The following is a 23,565-nucleotide window of genomic DNA, read 5'->3' on the forward strand; positions in this document are numbered from 1 at the left end:
CGTGGCAGCAGACGACATAAGGCTGCATAATGTGCTGACCGATTTTCCTTCATCATAAGCACACGGCAAACGATCAAACCACGTGCACTACGCCAAACAAGCGTAAACACGGCGCAGTCACCGAGACGTATGTGCCCCGTTGGCTCGGTGATGGCAGACGGAAGACAGGAACCGACGTCGCGGGCAAGTTATGTACATGAATGACGTGTAGTGGAAGGAGTCTCAACGCATGTAATATTGCGTGGCAAAAGTGTAGAATCGCACCAGGTGTCAAAACGTGAATTGCGCAATGAGTGGGTGTATAGAGGCCCACTCTTACAAAGCGCCAGACATATTTAATCATCATCAGCTGCAGAAGCGTCAACAAAGTGAGCAGCCGCGTAGGTTCAAGTATTGCCTTACGGATGCATAGTGGCCCCTTCGCTGATTCGCAAAAGGAACAGTTATGGCGTAGTGGGCATTCAACAACTGTGTTTGCTGTAGGCATTCTAGGATAGCTGGAAAGGCCAATGTTACGCACACAGTCGTTAGTTTCCTTACGGCACGGTTCAGGCATGCACCGAGAATTGAAGCCAGGCTAGCAATTGAGAAGGTGATGCGCACGGGGCCTGATTACGCTATCGCGTTCTACTCTTGAAGGCCAAGCTCAAGTGTCCTCCAAGTTTTTTTCATGCTGCATTTTTAAACAGTACAATTCAGTGCCATTGCATTGTAATCATAACTGGGGTTGGCATTATGTTTTGTTATAGTCCTTTTATACTGAATAGGAAGCGTGTGTTTTATAAAATATGAATGTTTATAATATAACATGTGCTATAACCTTTTCATTTCTAAGAGTCTGTAAGCAATATGGTAGAGACGAATTCCACCGGACATACGTCACGAAAATACGGTGGTGCTGTTATCCGGCGTTTAGTTACGTGCGGTAGGCAAAAGCCACTGTGCCTACCGCAGTTGCTGCTGTGTTTTTGCTGGTGCGTGCGCTGTTTGCCATTATGCAACGAAGAAAAAATGGTGTATTGATGAGATGTGCTGCGGTTACTTACACAGGAAAGCACAAAAGAGGCGGAATAAGCTTCTGTCCGATTTCTTTTTTACGAAGACCGTCGCAACAACCTGGCCACAGCTGTTAAACATGATTGGATTGGATTGGAACAAACTTTATTTGTGCCTGCAGTTGGGCGCTCGCGCGCCCCGACGAGGGCCTACGTCGTCTTCGGGGTTGCCGTTATTCGGCGCGGGTCTCCGCTCACCGTTGCCGGCTCGCTGGGTCCCTGCCTTTCGAGCGCCCCGAGGACCTGCTGGATGGCCCAGAGCTGTTGACCCTGGTCGTAGCTCTTCGCGGCTTCCTCGAGCCGCGACGGGATCGTTCTTGATCTCGCTTCCTCTGGGTGTTTGATGCAGTCCCACAAGATGTGCGTGTGATCCGCCGTCTCCCTCCGGCAGACCTTGCACTTGTCGGTCGGGTATGTCTCGGGGTACATGCGATGCATCAGTCCCAGACTCGGTAGCGATCCGGTCTGGAGCTGTCTCAATAGTACCGCCTCCGCTCGACTCAACCGCGGGTGCGGGAGTGGGAAAGTCCTGCGAGCCATGCGGTAGGCTTTTGTGATGTCGTTATAGTCCGTCATGCGGTCCTTGGCTCCGAACCACGTCGGACGGTCTGTCGCCGGGGCGCAGTTAGTTAGCGCTCGCGCCGCTGCGTGTGCCGTCTCGTTGTGGTTGGCATTGCGTTCCGACGCGTCACCCGCGTGCGCCGGGAACCACTTAATTCTCACTTTTCTGTCTTGCAGTTTGGCCGCACGCAATACTTAGGTTATGTGACAAAAATTGAGCAGTTTGCACGGCTCATTTCATCTAACAAAAATTATTAGCTTTGTCAAAAGTGTGCCATTGTAATGTCCCGCACAGCATACTTTGGCACAAGCCTTGTGTGGAGCCATTGGAAGCACGTTTACCTCAGAGCACAAATACGTAAGCAGTGTGGATAGCTTTGTAATATGCGCAGAGTTCATCATGACTGAAAAATGCGGAAGTCAGAGGGGCCAAAGGATTTTGTAGTATGCACGTGAACTAAAGGTGTGGCTCGGTTCATTAACGCAGCAAGGAATGAAAGCACGGCTTCAGCAAGTTGTATGCGGCTGCGATGACACACTGAACACAAGTGCATTAGACACGGATATCCTGGCTGCGATACGCATTAAGACATTTCCATGTCTTGCAGACTGCACTGGCGAACTGCAAGCGTGAAATGTTCAGAGTATGTTTAGGGGCTGTAGGCCTTCGCAGTCTCGACTTTCAGCGTACGGGCAGAGCTGCGACCAGCAGTTGCATATCTAAATATCTGTCAGGTTTGCCATGGCAAACCTGACAGATATGTAGCAACCTTGTCCATGGCGTGTGCTGTATTGCCGATTAAAGTATCACTGAGATCGCTCTTCACGTTTGAATGAGTAACTATCCTGGCAAATTTGTTTATGTGTGAGGATTTACCGTAACGATTATGGGCCTGTTCATAATTTTACTCTATGCATTTTCATACCACAGCAAAGAGCGTCCTGTGGGGCTAGGAGGTCCGTTCTTACATTAGTTAACAAATTAAAATGTACACGTGTGACCTAGACTACAGCAACGTTGATGGCATTTCACGAATCCATTCGTGGCGTCAAGATACCTGATGTTATGGTGGTGTTATCAGAGGTAGAGTTGCACATCAACCTAGTTTTTATATGTTCATTTCAGAGTCCTTGTTGGGGCCACAAGAACGTCCTCTGTCGTGGCCGCACGCCCGCCCGCCCCATGTAAACACACAGGAGGTGCCCCGACTCGCGGTGCTCGGAGGCAGCTCTGCAGCTGCTGTGCCAGTTGTCACATGATCATAGAGGGTGGTAGTGAGCTTTGTGCTGGGCGGAGGCTATGCGCTGCGACTTCGCTACAAGCGTGTCAGTATGTCGACGGCGCCTACCACTAGACACACCAGAAAGCTTGTGGCATAAGCAACTAGTCTGTCTCAAAGGCGATCTCGCGTTGTCATTAATACAATCATCATTGCTATCACAGGTGCACAGTGGTTTCGCACCAAAGTTCTATGTGCTCACAACTTTTAAGTGTTGAAGGTTCACTAAAACTAAAGTTTTTACTAGTCGGTCTCGCATGACAAGTGAACTACAGCACACTTTTGACCGCGGACAGAGAAACAATGAAAATTACAGCTTGTGCAAGTTGTTTTGCCATTTGTCCCTCGTCTAAAGTGCCCAAGCCTGGCTTCAACAGTGCGACTTCATAAGTGGCATCTGCAAGTTTACAGTCACTTAAAAGTGGAATTCAATGGAATAAATCTCGAAGCGTGTGGCATGCACCGTACTTTGGCCAAAAGCCTAGTCCTGTTTAGAAAAGCCAGTGTTTTTTATATACACTTAGAGACTGCACAGCAGGGGCTCATCGGACCCGGCCTGACCAAAGAAGTCATTGTCCACAACATGGTGCACACACTGCAATATCACGTTGCGTTCACGGCGCATTTCAGAAGCCAGTAGTCGCTCCAAGAGCGTCAACTTCCTCCGGGGAGGCCAATCTGCCTTGCGCGTAGGCGGCGGCGTCGCCTTCGCTCGCACTGCTGGCTTCACTTCGGCGGGCAAGACTTCGGTCGGGAGAGGTGGCACCGCTTCCGACGGCAGCGGTTCGACAGGTGCTTCATCATCGTCGCTTCCGTAGCAGGCCACGAGGGAAGCCAAGGCGCCGCTGACCAAAGACTCCGGCGGCTTCGCCGCATTTGCGCTATGCTGCTCGCCGTCAGAGTCCGAATCGGTAATCTGGTCCGGCTTGTCTCGCAAATCTTCGCGCGACGGGGGCTCTTCCTCGACGGGCGAAGGTTCCGGCTGGGAAGGTTGTTGTTGCCGAGGGGGCTCAGGAACGCGGCCGGCCGGCGACGAACGTCGGTGTGCGCGCTGCCGACGCCTGTTGTTATTACGCCTACGGCGTCGGCCGCCGCGCGCGTCTTCGTTGATGACTTCGCGACGTGCATGGCGCTCCAACTCGGCCGCCTTCTTGGCCTCGATGTTCTGCAAGGTCGGATAGCGCAGCCTGCGTTGGCGACGCCACTCTTCCACATCTTCGTCGGTGCCGACGGCTGCGGTGCGTCGAATAAACGGGCTGTCGTGCTGCAACTTCTCGTGGAGCGCTACGACCGCTGGGCTGGCCTCGAAGCCGCAGTCATCCCTTGGACACACGACGTGCCCAGCACAGTGGACGGACAGATCCGCCTGGCTCGCGAACCCTTGATCGCAAGTGTCGCAGCCAAAGTCCCACGCCGGTAAGCGACGCTTGAATCCACGTTGACCACTCGCACCACGATCTTGGCCAAAAGTTTCTCTCGCGAAGCCGACATCGCGGATAATGCGGGGGCCCGACGGTGCATCTTCAGTTAAAGCGGATGCCGGACGGAATGGGTTGTCCAGCACGAATTTCTCAACAGCAGCCATAGAATACTCAACCAACTCAACGTCTGAGCATTGCTTGCACGTGCACCACGCGTTACCACCGCACAACGAAATGGCGAAATTCGCAAGTTGAAAGTTGCAACAATCGCTACAGGGGGCGCAAAAATCAACCGCGGCGCCGCTAGCGCCGCGTCCTAGCTTGAAACGAAAGCAGTGGATCTACTAACATATCCATCATCTATTAGCGCCAGAGACAAGTGGTTGTAGGTAATGATTACTAGAATTAGTAGAAAGCTAGAAGATACAAAACTTTATGCGTCAACAGAAAACTGAGAAACAGAGAGAGAATAGAACGTTTATTTCATGTTCGGACTTCGGATCCGAGGACACAGCTGCCTCCCACCCTTTTATGTTTAGTCGGACACATCCGGCTCGAAGGCGCAGCTCACGTTCGCCTTCTGATGTTCACGTTCGCCTTCTGTCCACCAGAAAGCGCTCAGCGCACGGGGGCCGGCGCTGAGCGCTGTGGTGGTGCTAGAGGACGGACGTGTTTTTCGTGGGCTCCGGAATGACAGCGTCAGATAAGTTTTCTTTTCTTTTTTTGCATGATTCGAGCTTGTTTTTTTGGTTAAGCCACTAGATTGCAGCTTAATAGAGCTTACAACTTTGTACTGTTGGTACAAAGTGGTGTGACAGTCGCTTCGGGTGTTTTTTTTTAATATTTGTTTGTTCGCCAACCACGTGGCTGAAAGGTGCACGGGTGCTTTGAAGTGTAACATACTTGCGGAGTTTTGTGATATCATTTGGCTTTAAGTGTATCTAATACGCCGCGTGAACGATCTATAGCCATGGTCAAAAAGACCGTAAAGTGTTCAGGATGCGGAATGGGGCGGAAAATAGAGGTTTGTGAGGATGAGACGACAGAGAGAGCTGACGCCAAGTGTAAGCAATGCGAGTTAGAGGCGAAGATGGAAATAATGATGGCCGCCCAGAATGAGCTCATGGTGAGAATCTCCGAGCTGGAGAAAGCGGTAGCGACAGAGCGGGGAAAAACGATGGCTATGGCGGAAAGGCTTAAGTCAGCCGAGGAGGGATTAGCAAAGGTAGCCATGCCAGCAAAGGTAGCCGTGGGGAACAAGGAAGCAAGCGACAGCGGGAACAATGGGGCATCGACCCCCACAGTGGTAGGCGCGAAGGGGGAAACAGGTTTGGAAAAGACAGGTGCAAGGGTCACAGGACCCACCTTCCGCGAAGTAGTCTTGGGAACGGGAGGGGACAAAACAACAGCAGTAGCACGCGCTAGTAACAGGTGCAGTGGCCAGGTGCGGGAAAGTCCAGCAGAAAAGTCGGATCACGTGATAATCGCCGGGGTCTCGAATTTAGCTACATGCGCAGAAGCAGTCAAGGAAAGGGTGAGAGGCGACAAACGAGTTTTAATAGGGAAGTTCCCTGGCCATAGGCTGGGATCAGTGATGAGACAAGCTAACGCAAAACTCGCAACTAAGTCTAATGGACGTAACCTCGTGATAATCGCGGGAGGTCTAAACGACGTCTTGAGTGACGAATCAGCCGAACTAGCGACCACATTGGCGAAAGGGGTCGATGACATGCGCGCCATTTCCCCTCAGGTGCGTTCGCCTTCTGTCCACCAGAAAGCGCTCAGCGCACGGGGGCCGGCGCTGAGCGCTGTGGTGGTGCTAGAGGACGGACGTGTTTTTCGTGGGTAGTGGTATGCACAATACCGGAGGTACCGGTGCGTGACGGCAACCTGCAAAGAGCGGTTGTCGACGCAAACAAAGAGATATGGCAGATGAGTAGAGAGAAAGGCATCGAGGTAGTGGAAATAAACAGAGAGGTGCACAGGTGGGGTGGTTTTCGAAGAGACGGAATACACTTCGATAGGAGGCTTGGCCATGAGGTGGGTTGGCGTCTTGCAGGACGCGCAGTAGCTTTTTTGGGGGGCACGCGGGCCCTTCGGTGCCCATGGTAGCTTGTAATGAGGAAAACAACCAGGGGGACTCTTTGACAGGTAGTATAGCGAAAAAACAGAGAAAAGGTAAAAGAAGGGAGAAGGCGCGTGTTGCAATTAGTTACATTAACATGCAGGGTGGCAGAAAAAAGGCAAAATGGTTAGAGATTGAGGGACAGTTAAACAAGGAACAGATAGGTGTTTATGCGGTTACAGAAACACACCTTAGAGACTTGGAAGAGCCACCACATATTGAAAATTATGTTTGGGAAGGATGTAACAGGATCACATCAGAAAGGAGAGGTGGGGGGGTTGGAATGCTAATTCATAGCAGAACAAAATGGGAGAGAGTGAAACAAACGTGTTCAGAGCACATATGGGTTTCGGGCACAGTAGGTGGAAAGAAAACGTGGCTAGGTGTAGCTTACTTGTGGACGGGGAATAACTGCAGAGAAAAGAATCTGGAGATAGTGAAATGCATAAGCACCGATATTAAAGAATTTGGTCATGATGCCGAGATAATCCTTCTAGGGGACATGAACGCTCACATTCATGACCTTGACGGATATTCAGACACCAATGGCAAGTTATTGCTAGATCTCTGCGAGCAACATAGTCTTGAGATAGTTAACGTGGGGCCTAAGTGTGAGGGGCAGATCACGTGGGAAGTCAGAAACAGGCAATCGAGCATTGATTACTGTCTCATGACAGAAGGAATATATGACAAACTTAGAGAGATGAGAATAGACGAAGAAGGCATTAACAGCTTGGGTAGTGATCATAAACGCATAATATTACAAATGGGATATAAAACTGAAAATAAGAACATAGAATCAAAGTTTGGCAGCTCGTATCTAAATGACAAACAAATAACAAATATAGCCGCAAGAGTCGAGGAAAAAGTAGACGAACTACCAGGCAAAGACTGGAAGTATAGTGAGCTGCTACATGTAATCACGAAAGAAATGGAAATAGAGAAGAAAACTATTTGTTGGAAAGGAAAGAAAAAGCCAAAAAGTTGGTGGAACAAAGAAATCCGGGAAGCGATCGAGATGCGACGTCAGGCATCACGGGAGCACAGACAGGCAAAAAAGGAGAAGCGGCCACTGGACGAAGTCAACCAAATATGGGAAATATATTTAGAGCAAAAATCCATTGTGCAGAAATTAGTCGAGGCAAAAATTAAAGGTGAAAGTGAACGCTGGATGACAGAGATTCGCGAAAAGAAGAAGGCCGCGCCTAGGATATTTTGGAGCCACCTAAAAGCGCTGGGTAGGAAGTCTGTCACAAGGCAACAACATATGGTAGATGAAGGAGGAAATAAATTGGAAGGATATGAAGCGCTAGGTTACATCCGAAAGATAACAGCCGATTCATTTAAAAAGGTCCCCCAGGGGATTCCCCCGGTGAGTAAAAGTACGCAAAGGAGTGCAACCGACGAAGATGTAGTACTAGAGAATTTCAATTGGAAGAAGGCCGAAGGAAAAATTCCTAAGCGCACTACTCCGGGCTTAGATGGGGTTCCCGTCAGCCTCATTAACGAACTCGGACATAACACTAAAGAAGCACTGCTGAAAGCCGTAGAAAAGTGCTTACAGGAGAGGGAAATACCAGACAGTTGGCGAAAAAGTAGAATGAACTTAATCTATAAAGGCAAGGGAGAAAAGGATAACATTCGCTCGTATAGACCGCTAACAATTACATCGGTGCTATACAGGTTGGCGATGCAGGCAGTAAAATTAAAAATAGAAGCGTGGGTAGAACAAAATGATATTTTGGGAGAACTTCAGAATGGATTTCGAATCGACAGGCGGTTAGACGATAATCTGTTTGTTCTTACCCAGTGTATAGAAATATCTAAAATAGAAAACAGGCCCTTATACGTAGCTTATCTAGATATCACCGGGGCGTATGACAACGTTAATCAGGAAATTTTGTGGGATATATTGAAGGAAGTGGGCATAGGTGACGACTGTGTACAGCTTTTGAGGGAAATATACCGAGAAAATACAGTTTGTATAGAATGGGAAGGAATAAGTAGCAAGGACAGCGTTGAAATTAGCAAGGGGCTGAGACAGGGATGCCCTTTGTCCCCGCTGCTATTCATGCTGTACATGGCGAGGATGGAAAAAGCGCTAGAAGGTAGCAACATTGGATTTAATTTGTCACACAAACAGGTCGGAGCGATGGTTGAGCAGAAGCTTCCAGGTCTATTTTATGCTGATGATATTGTCTTATTTGCGGACAGTCAAGATGATATACAGCGACTGGCAGATATATGCGGAAGGGAGTGTGAGGCTCTAGGACTAGGATTTAGTGCAACAAAATGTGGATTGATGGTATTCAATGATCACGGAGACCATACGGTCTTAATACAGGGCCAAAAAATACCGAGGGTAAGCGAGTACAAGTACCTCGGAGTATGGGTAAATGAGGGGGATAGATATATGGAGGTACAAGAGAAAGCATCGGTAGCAAAGGGAAAGAGGAATGCTGCAATTATGAAGCACAGAGCTTTATGGGGATACAATAGGTACGAGGTGCTTCGAGGGCTGTGGAAGGGTGTGATGGTTCCGGGGCTTACATTTGGGAACTCAGTGGTGTGCATGAAGTCAGAGGTGCAATCAGGAATGGATGTAAATCAAAGGACGGTGGGCCGCCTCGCGTTGGGCGCTCACGGGAAGACGACAAATGAGGCGGTAAAGGGTGATATGGGATGGACAGGCTTTGAAGTGAGGGAAGCGCAGAGCAAAATGAGATTCGAAGAGAGGCTGAGGAAAATGAAGGAGAGTAGATGGGCAGAGAAGGTTTTCAGGTATTTGTATAGAAAAAGCGTTGACACGCAGTGGAGAAAAAGAACTAGGAGGCTCACCAGTAAATATACGGCTAGCAGTGCGGGCGATATGGCAACAAGGAGCATTAAGCGGAAGGTCAGAGAGGCGGAGAGGACTTATTGGATGACAGCGATGGAAAAGAAGCCGGCTCTGAGTAACTACCGAAAAGGAAAAAACGAAATAAGGAGGGAAAGGTTTTATGATAATTCAAGGGGAAGCGCTTTACTGTTTGAAGCAAGGTCGGGCTGCCTTAGAACGCGTAGTTATAAAGCGAGATTCAGTAACGAAGAAGAACAATGTACATGCTGCGGGGGAACTAAGGAAACGATGGAACATGTACTGATTGAATGTGGCGATATTCACCCAGGTATACGTGTGGGCACGAGTCTACATGAAGCCTTGGGTTTTAGGGACAACAATGGAAAGCTGAACACGTCCGCGATAGAAATAAGTAAGAGACGGTTAGAGTATTGGTGGCAGAAAAGTAGAGATAAAGTACAAAAATAAATAATTGGGAAAAAAAAGGTCATTCTGCCTTAAAGGCAGAGAGATGGACCGTGAATTTATATTTTTTGGTATAATAACATAGATTTAATCAATGTAGATAAGGCGTTAGGACAACATGAAACAAGGAAGTTTTTTTTCTTCTTTCTCTTTCTTTTTTTCGCCTTCGAGCCTGGTGGCAGACATGTCACCGCCCCGTTATAAAGGGGACGCTCATAGCATCCATCCATCCATCCATCCGGCGCGCATCAAGGACCCCCTCCCTCCCCCCTGGGGTGCCGGTAGAACGCGTGCAAAACACGGAATAAAAGTACATTATACGGCCGCTGCTGTCAACCCGAGGGATTTATGCCTAACTGTAAGGATTCCCTACATCTCTCGGGGATTTCGCGTCTTTTTTATTCAAATCACTGAAATGTGGCATTACGCTGCCTAATGAGAAGCATTACTGCGTATTCACGATTTTTCAACAAGAAAGGCTATAAAAAACGATAATTATAGCTATTTGCTGTTTTTCATTGCAGAGATCTTTGGTGTTCTGCTGGGCCGAGTGAAGGCGATATCGCAGTCGTGTTTAGCACGCACGCGCGTATTATCATGAGCACCCTGAGTGATTGCTGCTTTGTGAAACAACGAGAAATTTTTTCTTGTAGGGCGCATGAAAACGTGCCAAGTTCACAATCGCCGCATGCTTTCACCGCGCTAAGTCTCCATGTCTAATAACTTCAGGACCACGAGAATTTCAGAGAGAGAGAGTGAAAGTAGGGCTGACAATTGGGCTAGTTCGTACGGATCCATTATTATGAAAACGCCGCGACGAAAGGGACTAAAAGACTGTTCGTTTTTTTAGATGCGAAGCATCTTTTAGCGGAGCTCAAACCGGTGGTAGTGTGCGGCGTGACCACCCTTACTGCGCATGCGCAAACCCTCTCCACACACCTCCTCCACCTCCCCTCCCCCCTCTCCCCCTCTGAAACGAGGGCTCGACATGCCGAAACGCTGCTTCGCGTCCTCTCTCGCATCGCCCCTCTCCTGCGCAACGCCGCGATGAGCGCCAGCGCATGCGCGTACCCTCTCCTCTCCTACGCTCCCCCCTCGCGCGCCTGACGACCGCGTTCCCCGCTCGCCCTGTGAGAATTAACGGCAAGGCTAGAGGGAAGACACAACGCGCGTAGCGTCCCTCTTCGCGTTCCACGACGTGAGGTCGGTAGCATAGCATGCCCAACGAAAGCCAACGGAACGGGATCGTGCAAGTGCTCCGGCTTCGCATCGCCTCATGGTCCAATTGAGCGGGGGATGGTGTAATTTTTTTTCAGGCTTTCCATCGCGCCGTTTTCATAAGAACGAAAGTACCGACAAAAATATTTGGCCATGTGGGAAGCGAATCGAAGTACACAGGATAGCTATCAGGCTCAGCTATTAAAAAAAAAAACAAAACAAAAACAAAAAAATGTCTTGTATATCTACTGCAAATCATGCAACGCTTATTGCAAATGTGGAAAATTAGAAGCTCACTGCCACCTCGCAAGTTGCAAGTACAAGAAAGGGGTTACAGACTTGCGATTGTCCCGAACGTCTATGCCTTCTGAGTTGGCAAAGTGAACTTGACGAATTTGTCTGTCTCAAAAAGGTTTACAGCGCAAGAACGATTAGGAAGGGACGAGACAACAGAGGTAAAGAGCGCTGTAGCAACTCACTCCATCTGCAATCCGAGAAAAACGACCTTCAGCTAGTGGCTGTTAATATGACGCTTCATACTTCTAATAGGATGCAGATGAATTGGGCCACACCGCGAGCTTTCTTTATGCTTTTTTAATGTTGAATTAACCTAAAGTACGACATTAAAAAGTCAATCTAGGGATTTTTCATGCAATCTAGGGTATTTTCAGGGGTCCTTCTAGGGATAAATCGTTGACCTAATCGCTGCTGCTGGGCGCCACTTCACTTCGGTCAGCCCGCGACTCGTACTGCGAGACAGTTTTCTTTCATACACATCGACGAGGTGTCTCCCTTTTGGGGGCCTCTTTCAACGAACGCTTCCTACGTGCGTTCGTAATCACCTCAGGGATGTTGCCACCGCCTTCAATGCAGCACAAACGCGTTTAGAACGCGCTGTTTTCAGGCTGTGCCAAGGCAGCACAAACGCTACAAACGCGTTTCAAACGCACTGCATTGAGGTGGTGGCGCAGGGAGGAGAGAGAGCGAACGGCGAGAGAAGGAGCGGCGAAGCACTGCACCTACTCTCTCCTACATCCTCTCCACACACGCGGGAGCTCCGCCGAGCTCCCGTGATGCGAGCGCCCTCGCACGCCAGAGCGCGCTCCTCCTCTCCACTCTCCGCTACTCCGCCCGCACCACCTGCTCCGGTTGCTAGGGGCGAGGATAAGCGCGCGCGCCCGCAGCTGTTGCTATGGGAGAGGGAGTGAGAGCGGAGAGGCGCGCGGACACCGACCGACGCCTGACATAGCCCGACTAAGAAATGCATTCGCATTTAAAGGGGTCATGAACCACTTTTCCAAGTAATGATCTAATGGCCTCAGTATCGGAGTGTACTGCCCCCCGAATCGATTGCCGCAAAAATTTCTCGAATCCGTCAAGAATCAGAGGAGTTACGGGGGTTTGGCGCACGCTCCCAGCGCTTTCTCTCTTTTCTCGTGCCGGCGAGCGCACTGGAAGCTAGACAGGGAGGGATGGCATGGGGGAAAGAAGTTACGCCAGCGCGCGTCATGAAACGCGATCGCTCTCCCGCTGTGATTCGCTTGCGCGAGTGCGGCTACCGTGTACTGAGGAGTGCGGCGCCGGCAAGTGGCGGCACCCCGCGGCAAGAAGCGCATCTGATCCGAACGCCGCTCTCGATTTACGTCGGCTATCGGCCAATAAGCATGCTATGTCTCTTGCGACGTACAGCGGACAGACGCCCCGCCCACCGACGAGAGTGAGAACCGGCCTCTGTTTGAAAAGAGGGTGCCTGGGGAAACGGCAACTTCGCGCTCCGCTTGTGGCCATTACGCGGCGCGCACGACTGTAATATTTGGCAGAGCAGTTCATAGCCGTGTCAGCTTTCCGCAGGATGTGTTTTTTCAATCAGCCCAAGGGGTGCTTCATGACCCCTTTAAAAAAGGAAAGAGATTTTTTTGTCGAGCCAGGTGGCACACTTGTCACCGCCCCGTTATAAAGGGGACGCACGCTCAGCATCCATCCAAGCTGAACGTAAACAGCAACGCCAGCAAGCGTTGCACTCTCCTTCGCAACGGCGCTATGGACGTTCGCGAAGATGAATGTAAACGACAACGCCGGCAAGCGAATCGATCTCGAAGCTGCGAGGCTGTGAAAGCGCGCGTTCGCTGTGTGTGCGAAACGCCATGAACAACGTCAACGTCGGCGCTAGTTGCAGCGGCAGCGCCACCGCCGCGGAGCAGCGGTGGCGGTAAACTCTATGAGCGGTGGAGCTGCCGGTGGAGCAGCGTTCTCGGAAAGCCGTACGTAAACGTCAGCGTCGGCAAGCTGTAATTCGACAACCACCATCCCATAAGTCACATAAGAGAAACAGAAACTCGACGCGCACCCCCCGCGATGCTTTCGCATCCCACCATGGTTGCCCGTATTTTATATGTTCACGATGAAGTACAGTATTTCTTCCCAACACTACTGTTGACACACACACACACACACACACACACACACACACACACACACACACGTGACCGCGCGTAACAGTTAAATTTCGTTGCCGCCAGAAAATCACAAATTAACGACGTCCATAAGCCCAGCTCTACATACAATAACGTGGAAACCGAATATTTTTTTTTTACTCTGTACACTCGCCGATAGGAATTTTCACGCTTCCGAAAAAAAAAAAATACACGCGGGTCCCTTGCGATCGACACTCTGTGTCAGTCTTATCGAGATTACCCGCGCCTATTAGAAAATTTTAAGCTCTATAGAGCCTGGTACATCAACTTTTGTGGTTGAAGCTGGCAGACAGCCACTACAAGCTATTAAAAACACAAACAACGTTTTAAAGCCAGAAAACTACCGGCTTTTACAGCACATCGAAAGCTGGCGATGGACATCTTTCGGCCCACAGATTTGTCGCGAACCTAGCGGAGGCCGCGAGCAACTCAAGCAATTCGGCGACGCGCTATTAACTTTATGACCTTCTATTCTACCACCATACTTTTGAGAGACTATGCTGTGTTGCTGTGAAACAAACCGAGTGCTGGTTTCGTTAAAATTCATTCAATGTTTTAAAAAAGTTAGCTTCAGAAAAAGACGAAAAAGCCTTTGCGGTACATTTTGAAAGGGTTAGCTGTCGTAGACTGTGGCCAACGCATTTCTAGAGGAGGCGTTGCTGTGGTAGAATTACTGACCTACCCTGCCTTCCCCACCAGAGGACGCGGCAATCGCATTTTCGCTTTATATATTGTGTGTTGACGCGACCGTCATAGGGGTTGTCGTGAGTGGTTGCGCGTTAATTTCCGAAATTCCCCGCAAATGTAAGTGTGGCTTGTGACAGCTGGAGGTCACTTGTAAAAATTGTTCGCTCTGTGGGTTTCTCCCACTGGCGGCGTAGCCCGATTGACGTCAAGATATATTTGTGCGCTGTTTACACGTAGAGGAAGTGTTTCATTCGATAACGGCAGCGAACGACGGCCTGCGACGGCTTCGCACAAAATTGCGATCTGCTGTCACCCCGGAGCAGCGGGCCTGCGGGTGACAAGAGCGGCTCGACACAACTGTTTCGCCGCTCTCATGCTGGGACCCTTGTGACCGACGGCGGGCAGGCGACCTTGACGTGACCAGCAGCAGCAATGATGGAGGTGCGCGAACGTCGCGGCGCGTCCGCCTCGGCGGCGGTTGCGGTTTCCGGCAGCGGCGGTGTGGTAGTCGTCCGTCGCGGAGCGACCACCTCTACGGCGGCGCCCGAGCTCGAGGGCTTCCTGGACGACGCGTGCTTAGACGAAGACGAGACGTCGCTCGCGCCACCCGGCACTCCGGCCGAAGTAGACGACGAGGAGGAACGCGTGGACGAGGAGCTGTCGCTGCCGGCGCGCGCCGCCGAGCAGGCCGAGCACCTGGTGCGCAAGGTGCTCGAGGAGGCCGAACAGGCCGAGCAGCTAGTGCGCAAGGTGTGGGAGGAAGCGTGGAAGGTGTGCCACTTCAGCTCGCTGCCCCAGTGGCTGCAGGACAATGACTTCCTGCACCGAGGTCACCGGCCGCCGCTGCCGTCGTTCTCGGCCTGCTTCCGCTCAATCTTCCGAGTGCACACCGAGACGGGCAACATCTGGACGCACCTGCTGGGCTGCCTGGCGTTCGTCGGCATGGCCACCTACTTCCTCACGCGGCCCTCGGCCGAGATCCAGTGGCAGGAGAAGGTGGTGTTCGCCAGCTTCTTCGCCGGGGCCATCATGTGCATGGGCATGTCGTTCACCTTCCACACCGTCAGCTGCCACTCGGAGAAAGTGGGCAAGCTGTTCAGCAAGCTCGACTACTGCGGCATCGCGCTGCTCATCATCGGCTCATTCGTACCGTGGCTCTACTACGGCTTCTACTGCGACACGCAGCCCAAGCTCATCTACCTCACCGTCGTCGTGGTGCTGGGCATCGCGGCCGTCGTGGTCTCCCTCTGGGACAAGTTCGGCGAGCCTCGCTATCGGCCCCTGCGCGCGGGCGTCTTCACGGGCTTCGGGCTGAGTGGTGTGGTGCCCGCGCTGCACTACCTGTTTGCCCAGGGCTTCCTCAGCGCCGTGTACGAGGCCTCCTTCGGCTGGCTGTGCCTCATGGGCGCGCTCTACATCGCGGGCGCGCTCTTCTACGCGCTGCGCGTGCCCGAGCGCTGGTTCCCGGGCAAGTGTGACATCCTGGTGAGTGGTGAACTTACGCCTGGCAACCATAGGCGTGCGCAGGGTTCCCCATAGGGGTGGGGGGCGAAGGTTCATCGCAGCGCCCCCCCCACCCTACTAAGTCAATGTATAGAGCAGATTTTGCGCCCCCCCCCCCCCCCTCTTAGGTGACTAGGACGGTCAATGTACGGGGCAGATTTTGCGCCGCCCCCCTCTTAGGTGATTAGGGGAGGCGGCCGCTCCCCCTGCCCCCCTGTGCGCACGCCTATGCTGGCAACAGTAGCCTTTCAGAAAGAACAAAAAACACAACACACTATAGACAGAGACGACGACACCTGCGCAGGTGTTGTCGTATATGGTGTGATGTGTTTTTTGCACAGTCCTTACTTTCTGAAAGAATGCACCAACTAGCCCCTACCAGATAGTAGCATATTATTAAATGTTTTAGCCTGTAATGGTGTTTGCCACCCCCTCATGCTTCTTGCGGCCTACAGCAATTTCACTGTAGGCCGCACCTACGTCTATCATCGCAGGTGACGTCTATGTCTATCGCAGGTGACGCAATAGACTTACTGCTACGTATTATGTTGGCAATGATGACGTCAAGGTAGCATAATGAAGTTGTGGTTACCCTGCTTCATTGCGATAACGACGCGGTCGGAACGTTATTGGCGTGAATAACGAAAGAACACACATGCGATGTACTGATATACATTGACGTACACACAAACGTCGCACCGTGCAGTGCTCCAGGCGGTTTCAGTGACATCAGTGCCAGCTATCTAAACTTTTGGTGCTGGGTTTACGTACTATATTTGAAGATTAATGCTGAGCGCGTACCCCCTTATGCTAGTGATGCAGAACTATTGATAAATTGACTATCGATGCTATCGATAGTTTCTTTGAAACTGTCGATAGTGTTAACAAACTACCGATAGTACTACTATCGATAGTTGAATCGGTAGTACCATCGATAATATTACTAGCTATATTACTGCCACGTGTGTTTATTGCTTTGTTTTGATGTATTTGGGTATTCGGGTTAGACTGTTTGCAGCGTTTGACGCAGACCGTGCCGCAGTGTTTGAGAAGCTTCGAGATTGTTTGAGATCATTTGGTTAAGATTACGTGCCAGACGCGAATATTCAAGTTTATTTGAGAGCTTACGCCAGCACCAGCGATAACGCTGGAAGGTTCGATGACTGATGTATAAACGACGAAGCGTTCCACCGATTATCAGATTACTCGACGGCCGGCGACTGTCCTCGCCGCTATCAGTGCGCTGCGTGTATAGCTTGTTTTTTGAGTTTTGATTTTGTGGCCACAAGTTCGACCAAATAAAGAGCTTCGTATTTCCCAATCTTGCTGCAACATTCTTCACCGTCACAACCACGTGACAAACTATCCATAGTGGTGTGAATAACGATGCTGTTGCTGGCTGGCCAAATTGCCAAAATATTCGCGATAGCCTACTGTCAGCTTCACTTAATTTATGAGCAAATTTTTGGCGAGAAATGCTTTCCGCTGTGAAAATGGAATCGTATGTCCATCAATAAATTCATATTCGAAAGCAACCAATTACATCTTACAAATAAAAAACTTGGTTCTTGATAATTTGAAGCCGCGCGGTTCCACCCCATGTAACGGCTTCCTTTCCGCTACAGCTGAATAGTTTGACTTAATGATCACGTGTCAGCGAAGCACTCTCGTGAACAACACAAGCATGTCAACTTTCTTGCCCTTCAGCCTGCTCCTCTGGCTCCACTATGTACTTAATGACATATTTTAGCCGTGAATAGCCGCAACAGTGTTATCCGCTATTGCAGTGTACCACTATGTACTTACTATCGATAGCGCTATCCACTATGTAGCACGCATGCGTGGAACCAAGTTTATTTTGTAGTCAGTTCGTGCTGTTGATTTTATACTATCGATAGTACTTACTCTCGATAGCGCTATTCATATTATTTTTTACCATTGATAGTTCGATGGTGACTCGGCTATCGATAGTATTGATAGTTCTGCATCACTACCTTCTGCGCCTTGGCACATGGAGAAATGACGTTTATGTGCGCAGTCTACAGTCCAAGCTACCTGTTTACGCGACATTTCAGGTGGTGCAGCGAGAGACAGGACACAGAGGTGACGAAGGCGTCTCTGTGGTCCTTACCCTACTTTGCGCTGCACCACAAAAATGAAAACAAACTAGCCAAATCATCTTGAAAGACTTGGCGCAAGGTTGCTGCTCGAACAAGTCACAAGAAATATTGCTTCCGAGTTCTTCATGTTTGTTCACAATATCACCTAAGCTGTAACTTCTAGTACATTGAAGTTCTGTCATTTCCAATAGCGGGGGGGGAGGGGGGGACGTTTCAAAGGTAGATACAGGGTACCATGTGCGTCGGCAGGATTTTGTATTGGTGAGGGGGACGTACAAGCGTCCCTTTCGCACCCCCTGCCGACGCCCATACAGTGTCGACGATTAAAGCTTTATTACTCCCAGAAGAGGGGAACCGATCCGGAGGTCGGTTACGCTGCTTTGAGGAAGTCGACGGGGATCCCTTGGGATGCAGCGGGCTCCATTGCGCGTGAGATTGTCCGGCGTTGTTGTGTCTGCTGTGTGAAACGTCGGCGTATTGTGGGCACGTCTACGCCATGTGTATGAGGGTGGCTGACCACAAGCAGTGTCTGCATTGTGGTGACAAAAGGTGTGGGTATACTTTGCTATGAAGCCAGGGGCTGAGAAAGACACCCGCCTGAAGCTTATGCCATAGGACGGCATCACATTGGGGGAAGTCCTTAGGGGAGATGGCCTAGTCTGTAGTGCTGTAGAATGTCTGTGTAAGTAACCAAAGGGGCTAGTTCCTCGGGGGCGTGTGAGGGCGAAGAATGGGAAGTGTGGGGCCAGGGGTGTAGCCAGAAAATTTTTTCGGGGGGGTACATGAAGTTCAACCATACTTCATGTATATTCGCGCATGTGTTTGTATGTGTGCGTGTATACATACGCAAGCAAAATCGAAAATTTTTGCAGATCTCCCCCCCCCAGCTATGCCCCTGGTGTGGGGCATAAGGGACTCCACCCCATAGGTCGGCAAAAAAAAAAATGGAGCCCACTCAGACTCACTCAAGAAATATATTTTTTTCTGAGGGCTCACTCGAACTCGGACTCACCCAAGTTTTTCTCAACCGGACTCACTCTGACTCGGACTCACTGAACTTTTTCTCAAGCGGACTCGCTCATACTCACCGACATATTACTCAGCCGGACTCGCTCATGGCTTCACCTGAGTCTGAGTCGACTCATGAATCCGTTGGCGTAAAATTAGCTTTTTCGACCATGGTGTCACTCCTCTTTAACGTCAATATCTCGCGTAATCGGTGCTCTACGATACGCCTGTTAATCTTGTACCTTCAAATACGAGTTATCATCATATGTCGTCATTCATTATCATATATCAATCCAGTAAGGACATCTTCATTAAATACTCGACTCACACGAGATATTTTTATCAAGAACGTCCCATGAAAAAGTTTGCGGGGAGAGGTTATGGCACCCCTTACCCTAACTCACGTCTCTGATCAATAACTATTGGGGTAGCGCGTGAATCTTAGTGTGCTGAGATATGTGTGATTAGACTTGAGCATAAACGTAAGCTGATATAAGGCTGATAGTAATGCTGAAGATGAGTAGATAGGACCACAAGTCGGCAACAAAAGGTGGAGCTCACTCGGACTCACTCAAGAAATATGTTTTGCGCTTAGGGCTCACTCGGACTCAGACTCGCCAATATTTTCCTCAACTGGACTCAGTCGGACTCAGACTCGCAAAAATTTTCTTCAACGAGACTCACTCGGACTCGCTCACCAAAATATTACTCTCCCGGACTCACTCAGACTCACGGCCCGATCTGAGTCTGAGTGAGTCGACTCATGAGGGTGTTTGCCGACCTATGCAGTCCGCCCGGCAGTGGAGACCTCGGGTGCGAGTATGTGCCTGCGAAATTCCACTAAGGGATTCATGGGACCAGACAAGAAGGCGAGGTGAGGTTGGAGGTGTGTGACCCTTTATGATGAAGTAAGCCTGCGTAGAGATGCGGCCCGCGTCGAAATTTCGGATGGCCAATTGGGAATCGCTTGCCTTGGTTGTAGGGTCAGACATTGCCAAAGCAATGGAAACCTCTTATTCAGAAACTGTAGTATCGGTGTGGTGAATTACACGGCGTGCCGTGCTCCAGCCACGGTGTGGGGCGACGGCCACCATTGTTGATCAATGCGGGTGCCGAGAGGCGTTGCGTAGGTGACGTCGGAGCGACATGCGAAACGTCGGCCCTGCGATCCGCGTGATGTTCGAATACGGAGGCTGAGCCGTTGAGCTGCCGGCGAAGGTAGGAGCCCAATTTTGTGCAATACAGCGCGTCCCGCATGCGTGAGTGAGAGAGTCGCTGGTACGTAAGGGTAGCTTTGATTAACCGTGTTTGACACTCCAAGTGCCGTAAGTTTAAATGTGGAGTCCTAAGGTGGTATTGTATGTCTTGCGAAGAGAAGCATCGATGCGATCGAGAAGCGCGCAGGGAGCCTCGTATTGGCCGCGAGATCGAGCGGAGTCGCCGCCTGGCGGCCACTCGCTGAAGCGCGCCTAGTGTGGATTGCTCCATGCGTCGTCTGCTAGCCGCGTTGTGTTTGCATGCGCGCGTACGTCATGCAGGGCCTCAAAAGGCGGTTTGTTCCGTTGCGTTGGTGCAACTTTAACCGCTCGTACGTATGCCTAACCCGATGTAAAGAAGCATTTGGCCTTGATCAGCTCTATATGTACTGTAATAAGATCAGTGAGTGCACTTGTCGAGAGTGCTGTGTGTGGTCGTCGTACCGTCCGTTCACGAGATTCATATCAGTGTAGGTGCCACTCTGTGCTGCATGTTTGTTGGCAACCCGCTTGAGGAGGCGACCTATTTCAATGACAGATTGGTCGGTCCGCCGAAGAGCGGTGGAGTTGCCACAGTTGGCCTGTCCGAGAATGCGGATGTGATTTGTTTGAGGGATTTGCATCCCTGTCGACATGTAAGTCCGGGGTGAAGGCCTCGTCAGGAGGCATACGAGTCAGACTCATTTTGCCTTACCTCGAGTACATGTACCACATGGTGAATTTTTGTATGTCTGAAATAAACAAATTGAAATTGTACTTGGATATGGAAAGAGACCTCTTTGGATTTGCGTCCCCGTGATTGAATAATTGCCGAGCAGTACAGGCCAACCGTAGAGAGTTAGCTGCCCACGCGGTCGGTGGTCGGGACATCGTGTAACCCACAGGGTGAGGTCATCAGCATAGTGTGTGATTCAGATTTGGGAGGTTAGCCAGGCGTTTGGGAAGTCCGAATAGTTCGACATTGAAGAGGAGGGGAAATAACGGAGCCTTGAGGTGTTCCACGGCTGTCGGGGTTGGTTGTGGAGAGGTTCCCTGCGCTGGTGTAAAGTTGCACTTGGCGGTTGGTAAGGAAATCCCTCACATATGTATACATCCTCTTCCCCACTCTCAAAGCCTGGTGATCCTATGGCGGTATGCTGTACATTATCAAAGGCTTTGGCAACGAAGATTGTAGAGCACCTGGTGTTTGAGTATACTAGGAGCATGATATCCGACGACGCAGAGTGTGGGCGGAAGCTGAACATGGTGTCGGGAAGTAGATGATGATCCTCAAGTAGCGGAGGAGACCGGTCTGGACAACACGTTCCATCAGTTTGCCCACACAGGATGTGAGGGAGATGGAAAGCAAATTGGCTATCTTTTCCGCTTTGGGAATCGGGATAAGGTTGGCAAATTTCCAGTCCTCGGGAATGGTGCCTTGCTCCCAACATTGCTTCGTATTGGATGGAGGAATCATCCAGGTTCCGGAGCATGCGACTGGAGGCCCGGTCTGGACCAGCTACGGAATTTGTCTTGAAACGATTTAGCTCCGCCTGCACCTCTGCAAGGGCATCAAAGGAGCGGGTTATCGACCCCCTGATATGTAGGAAGAGGGATGACGGGGCCAGGACGGTGCTAATAAGCTCTCGACGTAGGGAGGCGACCGAGCGGGAAAATTCATGAAAGATGCGTTCAAGTTGATGACTTGCGACCAAGTTCGCCTCGGTAGCCATTTCATGCTTACATCTTTCGATCACGGGAGAGCCAGCCATTTTTTTACTCGTCGTCTGCTCCGGTCTTGGACTTCAATTCCAGTGCAGCAGTAGATTATTTCTTTATCTCAGTATTCGATGCTCCATTGCTACAGTTGGATAAACATCCTTTCCTTTGAAAGCCGAGGTTCAATAAGAGTAGGGGATCCTAAGGGAGGCACAAGAGTTCTCCTCTCAGGACGACAGACCACAGCGCCGTTGTCTGTCGTCCCTTTTCTCGTCCTCGTTTATTCGTTCAAGATGGACCAATACTCGGTTCTTCACAGGCAAAGCGCTTTGAAACAAGCTGGTCTATGTTTTCATGTCGTCCACTAGTTTGTTTCTCAGGTGTGTGCTTACTACTACCTTGACTGGAACGTTTTCAAGAACAGTAGTTATATTCTCTACAACACTATAAACTCGGAGAGATCCGTGGAATTGTGTACTTGACATGTTTTTACAGGTTTTATTGTTGGTGCCGCTGAAAAATGCACTAACGGTATCGCTAATCAAGCGCGGAAGAAGAGCTTAATTGGTCACTGCTTCGCGATTCTGTCTCGGGATACGCGGACGTGCTAAGCAAGGTAGACGTAGGCAATGTTAATTCTCATACAGACGAGAGTAAGGTGTGGTGGAACGGCGTAAACAAAAGGCCGGGAAACTCAAACTTCAGCAAAAACACCCCAGGCGATCGACAGTATCGAATATCACCTTCTTGGCGAGCACTTCCAGTATGTATTTAGTGCATCACACTAGGCGCCAACTTTTCTAAAGGTCAAGGAACGCGCTGAGCGAGAGCGCCTTGCACAATTGTGCGCCGCCGTGGTGGTGCACAGTGGTTACTGTGTTCGGCTGCTGACCAGAAAGACGCGGGCTCGATGGAGGCGAAATACTAGAGGTGTACATTAAAGAATCCCAAGTGGACGAAATTTCCGGTGCCCTCCATATCGTGGTTTTGGCACGTAAAACGCCAGAAATTGTGTGCGCAAAATATGACACTTTATACAACCGTCCGTTTAATGAACTTAAGTCTTCTTAGCCAGCATGCCAATAGCGCTAGCAATTAGTGCATAGCATGATTTGTTTAGAAACCATACTTGAGGGTGGCATCGTAGATCGACCACCTTCATGAACAACTGTATTTCGCGAAGCTAGGACACAACGTGGCTATTCGACATTGTCCGAGACCTGGTTAAACATAGTAACAGTGTCGCGCTTTTGTCCTTGGTGGATGATGTTTGTTTCTTTGTTCTTGCAGTTCCACAGCCACCAGATCTTCCACATCCTGGTGATTGCTGCCGCCTTAGTCCACTACCACGGCATCACCGAGATGGCCATGAAGAGGCTCACCATGGGCGAGTGTCAGGACTGAGAGCAATAAAGGAGGCCTTTCTTTTTTTTTCTTTCTCGTCGCCGGTGACTCTGTCGTGCGTAGTCTGTGCTTAAAGCTTGGCTTCCTGCTGAATGTCCAAAGTGGTGACTTGAACTGCCTCGATGATTTCATTGGCGATTGTTGTGCACGATGTGGAACCCCTTCCTTGTACGCATCGCACTTGCTGGGATCAACTGTCGGGCCTTCTTGAAGGTCTGGATCGTTGGTCAGGTGCTTCTGCGCGGCATATAAAAAAAAAGTCACTCGTGTACGGCTATTCGGTGTCCATACAAAAGAAAATCGTAAAGGAAAAAAAAAGGCCTCGAAAGCCTACGCGAGGCATCTGCACCATTTGCATGCTTAACAAAGATGAGATATAGGCGAGAGCGTCTTATGTGGAGTGCACCTGTGACCTGAAGAGAAGATGCGTCCGGTACTCGATCGTCTGAAG

The 23,565-nt window shown here is 50.3% G+C and overlaps 2 protein-coding genes across 2 annotated transcripts; one reads left to right on the forward strand and one right to left on the reverse strand.

The window, feature by feature from the left end:
• Nucleotides 1-1,150: 1,150 nt before the first annotated feature.
• On the reverse strand, nt 1,151-4,562 carry LOC119406846 (nuclear FMR1 interacting protein 1-like). The gene has a single exon (XM_037673592.2). It carries the CDS (start codon nt 4,479-4,481, stop codon nt 3,417-3,419), a length of 1,065 nt encoding a protein of 354 aa, XP_037529520.1. The 5' UTR covers nt 4,482-4,562; the 3' UTR covers nt 1,151-3,416.
• A 9,626-nt stretch (nt 4,563-14,188) lies between these two features.
• Nucleotides 14,189-23,117, forward strand: LOC119406847 (adiponectin receptor protein). The gene is made up of 2 exons (XM_037673594.2): nt 14,189-15,610; nt 23,001-23,117. Exons 1-2 carry the CDS (start codon nt 14,558-14,560, stop codon nt 23,112-23,114), a joined length of 1,167 nt encoding a protein of 388 aa, XP_037529522.1. The 5' UTR covers nt 14,189-14,557; the 3' UTR covers nt 23,115-23,117.
• Nucleotides 23,118-23,565: the final 448 nt, after the last annotated feature.

Source organism: Rhipicephalus sanguineus, chromosome 10 (assembly GCF_013339695.2).
Source record: "Rhipicephalus sanguineus isolate Rsan-2018 chromosome 10, BIME_Rsan_1.4, whole genome shotgun sequence".
Taxonomy (NCBI): Eukaryota; Metazoa; Arthropoda; class Arachnida; order Ixodida; family Ixodidae; genus Rhipicephalus; species Rhipicephalus sanguineus.

What these genes read in the sequence shown, in the direction of transcription:
- LOC119406846 (XM_037673592.2), bottom strand. Translation starts at nt 4,481, where the DNA reads ATGGCTGCTGTTGAGAAATTCGTGCTGGACAACCCATTCCGTCCGGCA.
- LOC119406847 (XM_037673594.2), top strand. Translation starts at nt 14,558, where the DNA reads ATGATGGAGGTGCGCGAACGTCGCGGCGCGTCCGCCTCGGCGGCGGTT. An exon ending in CGGGCAAGTGTGACATCCTG is followed by an intron (nt 15,611 to 23,000) that starts GTGAGTGGTGAA and finishes TTGTTCTTGCAG; the next exon opens with TTCCACAGCCACCAGATCTT.